General features: G+C 36.6%; 1 protein-coding gene across 2 annotated transcripts in view; it reads right to left on the reverse strand.

Moving 5' to 3' along the window:
* Positions 1-15,255, reverse strand: part of LOC137240647 (uncharacterized) — a 109,554-nt gene that overhangs the window by 38,941 nt on the left and 55,358 nt on the right. For both annotated transcript variants that reach the window (XM_067767155.1, XM_067767156.1), the window contains exon 2: positions 5,435-8,103. In XM_067767155.1, the coding sequence (XP_067623256.1) occupies positions 5,435-8,037 (2,603 nt within the window). In that variant the 5' untranslated portion in view covers positions 8,038-8,103. The remainder of the gene's footprint in view (positions 1-5,434; positions 8,104-15,255) is intronic.

Raw genomic sequence — 15,255 nt, forward strand, 5'->3', positions numbered from 1 at the left:
AACTGTTCTGATTTCTGTTGATATTTGATAAGATACTTTTATATTGGTTGCGCAAGATGCGCACGGGTCCGGCTCGTATGTATATATAAGAGCACACGCTAAACTTTCGTACTTATTTTTTTATACTCAGTTGAGCAGAGCTCACAGAGTATATTAAGTTTGATTGGATAACGGTTGGTTGTACATATATAAAGGAATCGAGATAGATATAGACTTCCATATATCAAAATAATCAGGATCGAAAAAAAATTTGATTGAGCCATGTCCGTCCGTCCGTCCGTTAACACGATAACTTGAGTAAATTTTGAGGTATCTTGATGAAATTTGGTATGTAGATTCGTGAGCACTCATCTCAGATCGCTATTTAAAATGAACGATATCGGACTATAACCACGCCCACTTTTTCGATATCGAAAATTTCGAAAAACCGAAAAAGTGCGATAATTCATTACAAAAGACAGATAAAGCGACGAAACTTGGTAGATGAGTTGAACTTATCACGCAGAATAGAAAATTAGTAAAATTTTGGACAATGGGCGTGGCACCGCCCACTTTTAAAAGAAGGTAATTTAGAAGTTTTGCAAGCTGTAATTTGGCAGTCGTTGAAGATATCATGATGAACTTTGGCAGGAACGTTACTGCTATTACTATATGTACGCTCAATAAAAATTAGCAAAATCGGAGAAGGACTACGCCTACTTTTAAAAAAAAATTTTTTTTAAAGTAAAATTTTAACAAAAAATTTAATATCTTTACAGTATATAAGTAAAGTATGTCAACATTCAACTCCAGTAATGATATGGTGCAACAAAATACAAAAATAAAAGAAAATTTCAAAATGGGCGTGGCTCCGCCCTTTTTCATTTAATTTGTCTAGGATACTTTTAACGCCATAATTCGAACAAAAACTAACCAATCCTTTTGAAATTTGGTATGGGCATAGATTTTATAACGTTAACTTTTTTCTGTGAAAATGGGCGAAATCGGTTGATGCCACGCCCAGTTTTTATACACAGTCGTCCGTCTGTCCTTCCGCATGGCCGTTAACACGATAACTTGAGCAAAAATCGGCATATCTTTAATGAACTTAGTTCACGTGCTTACTTGAACTCACTTTATCTTGGTATGAAAAATGAACGTAATCCGACTATGACCACGCCCACTTTTTCGATATCGAAAATTACGAAAAATGAAAAAAATGCCATAATTTTATACCAAATACGAAAAAAGGGATGAAACATGGTAAGGTAATTGGATTGTTTTATTGACGCGAAATATAACTTTAGAAAAAACTTTATAAAATGGTTGTGACACCTACCATATTAAGTAGAAGAAAATTAAAAAAGTTCTGCAGGGCGAAATAAAAAACCCTTAAAATCTTGGCAGGTACTACATATATAAATAAATTAGCGGTATCCAACAGATGATGTTCTGGGTCACCCTGGTCCACATTTTGGTCGATATCTGGAAAATGCCTTCACATATACAACTACCACCACTCACTTTTAAAACTCTCATTAATACCTTTAATTTGATACCCATATCGTACAAACTTATTCTAGAGTCACCCCTGGTCCACCTTTATGCCGATATCTCGAAAAGGCGTCCACCTATAGAACTAAGTCCCACGCCCTTTTAAAATACTCATTAAAACCTTTCATTTGATACCCATATTGTACAAACATATTCTAAAGTCACCCCTGGTCCACCTTTATGGCGATATCTCGAAAAGGCGAACACCTATAGAACGAAGGCCCACTCCCTTTTAAAAATACTCATTAACACCTTTCATTTGATACCCATATCGTACAAACAAAGTCTAGAGTCACCCCTGGTCCACCTTTATTGCGATACCTCGAAAAGGCGTACACCTATAGAACTAAGGCCCACTCCCTTTTAAAATACTCATTAACACCTTTCTTTTGATACCCATATTGTACAAACAAATTCTAGGGTCACCCCTGGTCCACCTTTATGGCGATATCTCGAAACGGCGTCCACCTATGGAACTAAGGATTACTCCCTTTTAAAATACTCATTAACACCTTTCATTTGATACCCATATCGTACAAACGCATTCTAGAGTCACCTCTGGTCCACTTTTATGGCGATATCTCGAAAAGGCGACCACCTATACAACAACCACCACTCCCTTTTAAAACCCTCATTAATACCTTTAATTTGATACCCATATCGTACAAACACATTCTAGAGTCACCCCTGGTCCACCTTTATGGCGATATTTTGAAACAGCATCCACCTATAGAACTAAGGCCCACTCCCTTTTAAAATACTCATTAACACCATTCGTTTGATGCCCATATTGAACAAACAAATTCTAGGGTCACCCCTGGTCCACCTTTATGGCGATATCTCGAAACGGCGTCCACCTATGGAACTAAGGATTACTCCCTTTTAAAATACTCATTAACACCTTTCATTTGATACCCATTTCGTACAAACGCATTCTAGAGTCACCCCTGGTCCACCTTTATGGCGATATCTCGAAAAGGCGACCACCTATACAACAACCACCACTCCCTTTTAAAACCCTCATTAATACCTATAATTTGATACCCATATCGTATAAACACATTCTAGAGTCACCCCTGGTCCACCTTTGTGGCGATATCTCGAAACGGCGTCCACCTATGGAACTAAGGATTACTCCCTTTTAAAATAGTCACTAACACCTTTCATTTGATACCCATATCGTACAAACGCATTCTAGAGTCAACCCTGATCCACCTTTATGGCTATATCCCTAAATGGCGTCCACCTATAGAACTATGGCCCACTCCCTCATAAAATACTCTTTAATGCCTTTCATTTGATACACATGTCATACAAACATATTCCAGGTTTTCCCTCGGTTCATTTTCCTACATGGTTATTTTCCCTTATGTTGTCACCATAGCTCTCAACTGAGTATATAATGTTCGGTTACACCCGAACTTAACCTTCCTTACTTGTTACTACAGTATTTGATTTTCTGATCTAACCACGGTTGTCACTTTGGTCCATTTGGACCGAAAGTGGTCCTTTCCAACCTCGTTTGGTCCGCTGGTCCCTTTTTGTCATTTTTAGGTTTTGATATTTTCTTTTTCTATTTCTTGCTCAGGGGTAAAAATGCAGAATGCATCCCAAAACTTGCCTGATTAAGCAGCTTTTCAATTGCAATCGATTTCCATCAACCCACATACAATCTTCCATTTACTTAAATGGACTTCTTTCCACAATTGCTAGGTACATAAATATGTGTTACACAGATTCAAAAATCTTTAATCATTAAATTTTAGCAGAACAAAGGCAACTCCTGCAGCAGATAATTTAGGCAAAGACACACATAAACGAGTAATGTCGGGCTTTACAAAAACCATTTTGAAACAACGTATGTATGTCACAACGAAAGATTTAGTTTTGGTGTTTAGATATTTCGATCGATTATCAAACAGTTTTCGTCATAGATTTTTGTCACTAGTTGAACTAAATAAAGGTGACACAACACTGAATTTAAAATTTATTTAAAGGCCAACTGGTGCTTCTTGATAATTTTATAAAGCTTGCCATTGATGAATTCAAGGAATTTCAAAATCATGTGATGTTGAGCCATACTAATATGTTACTCTTTGGTTCACGTATTGTATTGAGAACTAGTGGGAGCCGATTCGGCTATATTTTCTAGTCTGTTTTCTGTAAGTTCGTGGCGATATTAATACCATGGATAAAGAGTTCCAACAATATACCATCTAATTTAGGAACTTTTCAAGTGCATTTTGAGTAATATATGCATAGTGACTATATAAAAAATATTGAATCAATATTCCATTGCTACAAAGTGGAATATTTTAGGACCATTGAACTTTAACCTCAGGCCTGATAAAGAGCATCCCTACTACGAACAATTTAGAAAAAAGTAAGTAAGAAAAAGAAAGAGAAGTATCTGCTTTATTTCATTTATGATTAATTAAGTTTTATAGTTCGGCGGCGGCAGCATAGCCCAAATTGTTTCAACTGCACATTGTTAAAACCAAACTGTTCTGCACATTGGAGATTAAGTCTTTAAAATGTAATACATTCAACAATGTAAAACTGGTTTTATAATAATTTTATGTTAATGCAGTCCTTTATATTTTTATATCCATACCAACAGACCCGGCAGACGTTGCTCATCCCTAGCTTTGGTCTATCTGCTAAACTTTGAAGCAGTTTTTCCTCTTACTCTCCCTTCTCCTCTTCTCCCTTTTCCTTACCTTTTTACTCACTTTTCACTTTGCCTTTCTCTTTTTCTGCGTCTCTTTCTCCCTCTCCGGCTTCTCCCCTCTTCTTTTCCGCTCTCCATCTATCTATATCTCGCTATCTTCGTCTAACCCTATCTCTTTCTCCTTCCCCCTTTTCTCTTCTTTAGTTTTTCTTGTTCTTCTCCATCCCTTTTTACCAGTCCCAGGCCCAGTCCCAGTCCCAGTCCCAGTCCAAGTACCAGTCCAAGTCCCAGTCCCAGTCTCAGTCCCAGTTCCAGTTCAAGTTCCAGTCCCAATCCCAGGTCCATTCCCAGTCCCAGTCCCAGTCTAAGTTCCAGTCTCAGTGCAGCTCCCAGTCCCATTCTCAGTTCCAGTCCTAGTCCAAGTCCCAGTCCCAGTCGGTCCCTGCTCCGTTTCCCGAAAAAAGTGTCATAAATACTAATCAAGGCAATACCCAATTTCAGGTAAATCGAACCCAGAACAGAATTTTTTCGAAAAGATCGGTACATGATCCTCTTCCCGGAGAAAAATTATCGTAAATACTAATGTAGGCAAAGGGCTGCCTATATACTAAATTTCAGGTAATTCGAACCGTGAATAGAATTTGTTCGAATAGATCGGTCCCTGCTCCACATCCCGGAAGGAAACTTCACATAAACGCTATCCTATCTTTCAAGTTGTATCACACTGAATACGGTGTGCAAATTTGATTGAAATTGGTTCAGTAGCTTAGGAGTCCATCGCGTACAAAGACCATGACACGAAATTTATATAAAAAGTTACTCATACGCACTGTCATCCCTAATTACATATGCGCGCCTATGAAACTACATATTATTTGCAATAAAATAATATTGCGACTATAAACTGAGATATAACCTATCCTATTTTTCAAGTTAGATCAAACTACACACGGGGTGCAAAACAAATTCAAAATCGGATCAGTAGTTTAGGAGTCCATCGCGGACGAACAAAGTGACATGTGATTTTTATATATAAAGATTACTGTTAGCTCCATTATTTTTTTTTTTATCAAAAGGAAATTTGGTACTGTTTTTGAGACTTGGTTCCTTTTTTCGATGAATTTTGGTCCCAAATGAAAATATGGTGTGGCAACCGTGGTTCTAACTCTATTCGTCGTCAAAATATTTAACCATGAGACACATTTCAACACAATTTTAACGAACACATACCTCATAAACGCCGAAGCATTGCCCATAATATTATAGGCGTAACAAGTGTAGAGGCCGCTATCACTACGCGAGATATTATGTACCAAAAGTGAACCATTCTCAATCAATGCAACACGATTCATTACTTCAATTGTCTGCACGCTAACATTCAACATATTATCGTCCATTATGAGAGAAGTTAATGGCAAATGACCAATCACTTTTTCATTGTGATTAATAATAACCGGACGCTTATCGGGATCGGCATGATGGCGTAAAATTTGATTGGTTGGTGTAACCCAGATAACATCCGGCGTTGGACTACCAGAAAACAAGCACTCTAATTTTGCTGTGGAATGAAGTCTATGCATTTTTGATTCCGACGATGCCATAATCACCGGCTTTAAACAATGTAAATGACGCAACACATTCACCATATCACCAGGATGTCCATGATGGCAAGTCAACGTATCAATTAATTCATCAATATTATCACCCCTATCTATTGATGATGTAGCATCTGCTAAGATAACTGTACCTTCATAGAGAAAACCACGTTGATGCGAACGCAAACGACGTAAGTTAGAGCTGCTATTGCTCAACCATTCACCCAACCAGAACATACGACAATCGCATATATAATCATTGTAACGTATATGTATATAACGTAGATTTGGTAAATATCTAACACTCTCTGGTATATAGGCTAGCTTGTTGTTGCGCACATTCAAACGTTGCAATTGTTTTAGTTGACCAATTTCATTTGGTAATTGCTGTAAGGCATTGCCGGCCAACAGAAGTTCATGCAAATTTGGTGTATTACGGAAGAGCGTACGTGTTAGTTGAGTCAATTGTTTGTTATGTTGCATAGAAAGTATACGCAAATTGGCCAATACATGCGGATCTACATAATCGTTGCTGCGTGATATGAAATTACCAATTTTCTCCAAAGGCGTAGCGTCGACACGCAAAACCAATAATGCACGTTGAGACATAAATATGCCATTTGGTAGCTGCGTGAATTTATTATGACTCAAATCAAGTTGTTGTAGATTATGTAGCGGATGGAAAATTATTGAAGAGATTGTAGTCAAACTATTCAACGACAAATTTAGCATAAATAAATTTGTTAGCGAATCGAAAGCTTTACGATCAATGCTGGTGATATTATTCGCTGATAAGTCTAAAAAGCGTAACTTATACAAATTATAAAATGTATTCCTGCCAATAGTTTCCATAGCATTTTGCTGCAAATACATTTCGCGCAATTCGCCGTTCATAGCAAAAAAGTTATCCGGAAATGAGAGCAAACGATTTTGTGACAGATCGAGCGTTTGTAGCTCACGCATACTTTGAAATAATTGAAAGGGTAAAGTGGTTAGGCGATTTTGCGCTAAATAGAGACGCTGCAATTTCAGTGCACCATTGAAAGTGTCGCGCGGTAAATCGCTTAAGCGATTATGCGTTAAATTGATTGCCCTCAATTCGCTTAAATGTTGCAAAAATTTTACATTCAATACGTGTACGCGATTATCATCCAAGCGCAACTCAAGCAAATGATTCATATGTTGGAATTCGGAGAGTGCACAATTTTGTGTGTCAATGGCATTGCTTGTCAGTTTCAATACTCTCAAACGTCGCACTGTTTGCGGCATTGCCCAGCGTGTACATTCCAATTTATTTGCTGTTAGATCTAATGTTTCCAAATATTCAAAATTTGTTTTGTGATTCGTGAAAAGCTGCTCCAATTGGTTATCGCGCAAATCGCTATAGGCCCACTTGAAGTGACGCACGCTCTCATATTGTTGTAGCTGTAGCGTGAATGCATCGGCATTAGCATAGCAATGTTGCAAAATTATATAACCATAATTAATATACATTTTTGAGAGTAGCTCAGCATTGACATTTGCAAGTGTTGTGTTCTCACAAAAGAGCTTAAAAACATTAATATCATCAGTGGCGCCAGCTGCCACACCATCATTACCACTGCCATCGCCACCACCCACACCATCATTACGTCCGAAAATGTGGTCTAAATTTGTTGCCACTGCGGCTGCTCCCGCAGCACTTGCATCTGTTGAAGTTGCTGTTTGTAGTACGCCGCTACCAATGCCGTCCATTACAAACGCTGGTATTTGTATTTTATAGCCCAGCACATTGATTTCATGTTCATATTTTTTTTGTGTTGTGTGTCGTTGTGACTCATCCTTTGTTGTAAATGTGGATATGCATGATGCTGATTGTGGTGGCAGCTGTTGCTGTTGTTGTGTATGTGAAAATGTTGTTAGCAGTTGCTGCTGCTGCTGCTGTGATGTTGCGCTGCTAGTAGTTGGTCCTGGATTTTTTTTTGGGAAATTTTTGAGTTCCGCATTGTAGCTGGTTTTTTGTAGCGTTTGCGTTTTCTTTTCAGGTGCTTCATTTGATTCGCGTACAGTTTCTATGCTGGCTAATGATGGATTATTAGCAATTAATGCTGCCGCGGCTACAGCGCTGCTCAGTGTCGTCTTATATGCATTCTCGTTAAAGTTGTCTGCTGGTGAAACTGCTCTTACATTCAAAACAAAAAAATTTGCATAACTGAGGAATAGACTCAATATCAGGGAAATCTGGGATATTGCTTCCATTTTGTATTGGAGAATTTATGAAATTTGTGTGGCATTATGTATACATTTTTCAGCGGCATATTATACCTGAAAATAAAGAGAAAAGATATATGTTAGTAATGTATGAATACTTTTTATCTATTATCTCATCTTACTGCTAACTTATATTATAAATTCGCTAGTTTGTGCATGAGTTATTATGTTTGAAGGCGACAATCTAGCTAGGCCTCTTCGTCATAATCAATTTAAGGTTAGCTGGAGGACTTCATCAGCATCGGCCGATCACCATAAAGTAGGCTGCAAGTAAGCGTCTATCTTTGATCAAGCGCCTCTGCGACGAATATTAGCATCACTGAGCTAATACTAAGCAGCCATTCGTATGTACGTAAACAAATCAATCATCATGTGCACACACATACATACAAGGCAGCGGAGAGATACTCACAAACGCATGTCATCATCAGCCGAAGTAGTACTCACATATACACACGCATATGGCTACAAACTACAAATATACATGTATATGGCTGGTAACCAAGCATGGAGTTCACGAAATTACTAAACCTTAGGATAAATGGGTGAACGAGGTAAACGAGAGTATAAAAGCAGCGCAAGCTGCGGCATGACTGCATTTTGACTTAATACTGTGTTCAAACAGAAAAATAAATTGAGGAAATTTCGATTTGAATTGAGTGCTGTTCATACAACTAGATTTAGCTTACACAATAGTAATTTGATAGCTGGTTGGCTCATCTCTACAGCAAGAACATACCTTTGTTCAGACTGTCAAAATGTGCGTGTTGGTATTAGGCGAATGAAATGGAATGAAAACATAAAAATTTGAAATTTTTGTGTGTTCTAAGAAAATGTGTTCAATGTTTTGGTTTCATTTTGCCTCTCTCTACTCCAGTGAAATGAAAGACATAAAATCAGCTGATGAGATGAGCTAACCATATAGTTCAGCCGTGCGTAGCTGACGTTTAAATATACTCAATAAACACACTTTACAATGTTGCATTTGCAGTTTGAAACAATTTATTACGCAATTTTTTTTAAATTGGCAATTTATTATTACAATTTATTATATGACAAATTGCGTAACAAATTGCCCAAATAGTATAAATTGCCAATTTGGTGTGTGTTTGAACCTAGTATTAGGATGCTATTGGTTGTGAAGTATAAATGTTATTGTGAAGTACCTCAAAGTAGTCTAATGAAGACCATTTTGCATTATTGAGTATTGTAGTTATTTATTCAACAGCTTAGCGATTCGAATGTTAGCAGAAGGTTTGGAATAACGGGAATTTCACTAAATTCGTTGCAATACTTTCATTCTCGCTGAGCAGGTTGTGCGCTGGGCTTTGGACCCAACACATAAAAACCACACTCCAATTAAAACGAAAACAAGGCCTCGTATAAGAATACAACCCTTTCCTTATGTCGACCCCTGCAAACGTTAAAAGGACTATGACTTGATGGCATGCATCTGAAATGTTCGTTCTCTTAATGGGTTTGTGCAGATTCCCGTTTTTGATATCCTCGTGAAAGCAAATGCCGGCATCGCATGACGGCATTACATTGTGACATTTATTGGAGTGGCCATGCAAATAAACGTACTTTCGGCCTCGTTTCCTTGTTGAGAGTGACTTTGTCGATAAGTATTAATATTCACGTCTGTGAACGAACGTCTCGTTGCTATCCGAAACTTGGGCATCCCAACAGACATCTGATTGATAAGCCAACACCGCCCAGGGGCTTAAGAAATCATTTCCGTAAGCATTATGAGGAAATATGGCACCTGAGAACTCAGCCGTATGAAGCCAAAAAACACAAGCAGGTCCTCAGCGAACTCCACAAATAGGCGTCGGATCTTTTATGTTTATGTTGCCCGGTGAATCCAGTACTCAAAGAACAGTACCCAAAACTAGCGGAAGAGGAACGCATACTCCCCAAGGAAACGCGAGTTATGTGGAATGCCCCCCATACCGAAGAAAAAGGGAAAACAAGTATATTTTAAAATATACTTGTTCACCCAAAATAAGAACTTAGTTGTCTTAAGCAATGCTTGCTCAGCATTTCACATCAGGGTGGACAATAAATAAAGCAAATAAGATACTTTGTTGCAACCAGCTAAACTGGGCTTTGTGTATGACTCCACTTTGGAAGCATACAAATGTACAAACATACATACATTAATAGAAACCAATTCAGTTGATGCCTCTGCTTATGTTGTTCTACAGAGGCATACAGATATACAAACTGACATACTTATTGGTGTCAACATTCGGGAATGCAAAACATTTCTGAATGAAATGAGATACCCCAATAAGCATAATAAATAATAATAACTACTGACTGCAACTATGTTGCAGCCAAAGTACATACATATGTGGGAATATGTGAATTGTTGAGTGGGCTTAGTAAATAGGTAATTATGCATATGCATCGAAAAGATGCCTTATGTATTTAGGTTAAGCGACTTATTTAAAAATATTGAAGAGGCAGTTGTTGCCCGGAAATCAAAACGACCTGTCGGTCGATATCGGTTGTGAAGTATTGTAATATCAAGGATCGATAAATCCTGTATCTATGAATGAACCCGACAGCAAACCGTAGTCCGTTAAAACTATTGAATAAAGAGTTATAAAATTATAATAACACAACTTAATGTCTCTTTTCTTGAGTGCGGTTTTCTAACGTAAGTACCCTGCCCAGCGTCGATCCTAAAGACGTAACTGGCGCAGTCACGGCGAACCGGGAAAAAAATATTGAAGTGAAAAAAGAGAGAAAAAAAAAATAAAAAAAAATAAAAAATAAATAATTTAATAAAATAACAATTAATCGGGCGGCAACTCAATAATAACAAAAAAAAGAAAAAAAAAATAATAATAATAATAATAATAAAGCGGTATAACGAAGTGGAATATTGGAGTGTTGCAATCCAGCAACGAGGAGAAAGAGAAAAGAAGGAGACCTACCAGGACAGCGGCATATGGGAGTGGAATAAAGTATTGTCAAGAATAGCATCTATATATAGCAGCACCAAAGAAAGGACATTAAGCAGGGTGAGCAGAAAAAAAAAAAATTTTTTTTTTCATATTGTGATTAAGTAAATACAAATGGAAATGGAAATAAAAATAAGGAAGGAATTTTATCAGGTGGTGCTTATTGTTCAATAGAAAATAAAAAATAAAATAATAGTAAATATACAAAGTGATACCTGTAAAGAAGAACGGAAATAGTAAAAAGAAAGTAATCGTTCGAAAAATATTGTTCAATAAAAAAAAAATACATAGATGTATTAATATTAATAAAACGAAAAGTGTTTGTAAAGGAAAAATAAGAAGAAAGAGAAAAAATCCTTAATATTTTATAGAAAAAGAAAAGGGGGGAAGGAAGAATATTGTAACCCCTAAAGTTAACAAAAAAAAAAAGAAGGATATACATAAGTATTAATAATAATAAAGCGAAAAGCGTTGGTAAAGGAAAAGGAAAGTGTTTCTTTAAAAAGGCAGTCGTTGGCAAAATATTTTTTTTGTTGTTTGTGTGTGTTGGTTTCTTGAAAGAAAAAAACAAAGAAAGAGAGAAAAATGGCTCAAAATGTAGATGCTTGCCTGGTGGCTATTACAAGACTGTTGCAGGAAAATGCTGCACAGCGTAATAGGACAGTTAGGCAGAGAATAGAGAAGGACCTCAAATATTTGCAACCCTTTGAAGGTAATACAAAGAAACTGCCATCATTTATCCAAACGGTGGATGGACTTTTGGCAGATTATACAACAGAACAGGAGGAAGCATTTAGGGTGGTTTACGATCTGAAGATAGGAGGATCGGCCAAAAATTTTTTATCCCTAAGTCCACCAGATAAGTGGGACGAGTGTAAGGTTAAATTGAGGCAACATTTTCGGTCAACAAAAGACCAGATGTCAATTACAAACGACATCACAAATTTAAGAGTATACTCAATTGCCGAATTGAGTCACAAAACAAAGGATATTCTCGATAATATCACCGAGCTTAGCGCTCTAAGTGAAAATGGTGGTACGTTGAAGGAGATACTTACGGGTATGCTCCTTCAACGAATTAAACAATTAGCGTCAGGCTCGTTTGCCTGCGCTATAAGAAATGTTGTAAAATGGCCGCAAATGGCGGATTTCATATATAATTTTATAGGATTGGATTCGGGAAATCTGAATCCAATGTATATCGCAAATAAGCGAACACAAAATTATAACCCCCGACCACAAAATAGTGGGTATAGGCAGGGGAATAATTTTGCAAGGCAAAATAGCAGCGGCTATAATAATAATAACGGTGGTACGGCCGCGAATAATTCAGGTAGGTATAGCGGCCGTTCACAAAATATTTTTTTTCAAATAACAGAAACGGGCAGCCTAATAATTGGCAAACAAACGGTAGGTATGAGTCAGGTCGGTATAACAGGCAAAGTGGCCAACAGGTAAGTAACCGACCTCAGAACAGCAGGTAGGTAGCCGACCCCAAAGTGGTCAACAGGTAGGTAGTCGGCAACAAAACAATAACTTTAATAATAACAGGCAAAATACCTCCCAGCAGACAAGACGTTCAAATGGGCCTTAACCATCAGTATTATGAAAAGAGAAACATTTGATAAATATAATTTGCCAGTTATTGAGGGGAATAAAATAATAATAAATACATTGAATGGGAATATTAGGGGTGCAAACGAGAGAGTTGCCTCCCCTGTCCCTCTGAATTTAAGTATGTTAATAATGCAAAAATGAGCTGGTTAAAAATGGATTTTGATAAACCATATGACCTGTTGCTGGGAAATGATTTTATATTAAGAAATTTCAAAATAATTGACATAGAAAATGAGGAAATTGAACTTTTGAATGGCGTTAAAATACCATTTTATTCAAAAACGATCCAAGAGCAAGTTTACGCACTGGAATCGGGAAAATTGCAAAATATTCAACTTGATCATCTAAAATCAGATGAACGAAAAGGGGTTGAAAAATTGCTTAAAAAATACGAAAAATTAATATACAGAGAGGGGGACACCATAACAAATACAAAAGCGGTGGTTCATGAAATAAAGACCACTACAAACCAACAAATTAATTCAAAAATTTATAGATTACCTCCTAAACATGAAGAGGAGGCTATCAAGCAAATAACAGACCTGGAAAAACAGGGTATAATTCAAAAAAGTCGGAGTAAGTATAGCTCACCTATTATAATAATACCAAAGAAAGATGACAAATCGGGAAATAGGAAGTTTCGCTTGGTGGTTGATTACCGTAGGCTTAACCAGATAACCATTGACGATAAGTATCCCTTGCCAAATATTGAAGGAATCTTGGACAAGTTGGGCAAAGCACAGTACTTTAGCACTCTTGATCTCGCAAAAGGTTACCATCAGATTTTAATGGCATCTAAGGATATTGAAAAAACTGCTTTCGTTTCCCCACTAGGTTTGTACGAGTATGTTAGAATGCCGTTTGGGTTGAAAAATGCCCCGGCTACTTTTCAAAGACTTATGAATGACATACTGAGAGAGTATATTAATAAAATATGTGTCGTTTATTTGGATGACATTTTGATATTTTCCACTTCATTGGAGGAACATTTGAGCTCCATAGATAAAATTTTTTCAAAGCTACAAGAGCATAATTTGAAGATTCAGGCGGATAAGTGCAGTTTCTTAAGGAAAGAAACAAAATTTTTAGGGCACACCTTAACTAAAGAAGGTATAAAGCCCAATAAAGAGAAAATTGCAGTGATTTTAAATTTAAAAGTACCAAGAACGGAAAGACAACTGAAGAGCTTTTTGGGAGCTACAGGGTACTACAGGAAATTTATAAAAGATTATTCAAAAATAGCATATCCAATGATTAAATATTTGAAAAAAGGGTGTAAAATAAACCCTAATGACCCACAATATATTTCGAGCTTTGAGAATCTCAAATCTCTCATTTCTTCTCATCCAATCCTTAAATACCCAGAGTATGATAAGGAATTTTCAATCACAACAGATGCAAGTGATTACGCCATTGGCGCAGTATTGTCACAACAGGGTCAGCCAGTATGCTATATTTCAAGAACTCTGAATAATCATGAGCAAAATTATGCCACTACCGATAAGGAGTTTCTGGCAATTATTTATGCAATTACATATTTTAGACCATATATATATGGAAATAAATTTAAAATAATCACTGACCACTGTCCCATTGTATACCTTAATAATAAATATAAAGGAAAAGAGTTTTCCCAACGTCACCAGAGGTGGCTTTTGAAATTACAGGAGTATAATTACGAAATAGAATATGTAAAGGGAAAGAATAATGTGGTAGCAGATTTTTTAAGCCGAATCGACAATTCGGCAAAGATAAATGAAAATAATGATAAGGAATCAAATTTGGAAATGTCGGATACGATACATTCGGCCGAGGAAGAATTATTAGGGCACTTTGCTATAAAGGAGGAAATTGTCAATAAGTACAGGACTCAAATCATATTGACATATAACCCTCAAGCTGAAGTCCAAACGATACATGGTAGGAAGATAATAGAAATTGATCCCTTGAATAATGAAGTAACGTTAAAAAGAATATTGGAAAGGCACATTAAGGGTGGCAAAGTTGGAATTTTTTCTGAAGTTGAAGATGGGGATTATCATAAAATTCAACTGTTACTAATATCCATGTTCTCCTGTAATAGCAAGCTGGAATTCGTAAAGTGCACAAAGAGAGCAATAGATATCTTGCATGAAGAAGAACTGCATAGACAAATCTCTTTGTATCACAATAATGAATCGATGCACAGCGGCATTGGAGAAACATATAATACACTGAAAGATAAAATTTTGTATCCAAAAATTAGAGATCACGTTCAGTTAATAATAAATAACTGTGAGAAGTGTCAACAGATAAAATATGATAGGAAGCCTATAAAACCAAAATTTAGTATAACAGAAACCCCTACAGATAAAAATGAAATTGTTCACATAGATATTTTTCACTTTAACAAACACTCGTTTGTTACCACAATAGACAAATTAACAAAATTTGCAGCAGCATATAGAATTACTGATAGGAATTGGAGGTCAAAGAAGACCATACTAATGGAACAATTTGCAAAATTCGGGAAACCTAAGAAAGTTATAATAGATAATGAATTTAGAGCAGAACAATTAATAGAGTATCTAAATGCCGAAAATATTGAGGTCCACTTAACTAAACCCAATAACCACAC

The sequence above is a fragment of the Eurosta solidaginis genome, chromosome 2, assembly GCF_040869045.1.
Source record: "Eurosta solidaginis isolate ZX-2024a chromosome 2, ASM4086904v1, whole genome shotgun sequence".
In the NCBI taxonomy this organism is placed as follows: Eukaryota; Metazoa; Arthropoda; class Insecta; order Diptera; family Tephritidae; genus Eurosta; species Eurosta solidaginis.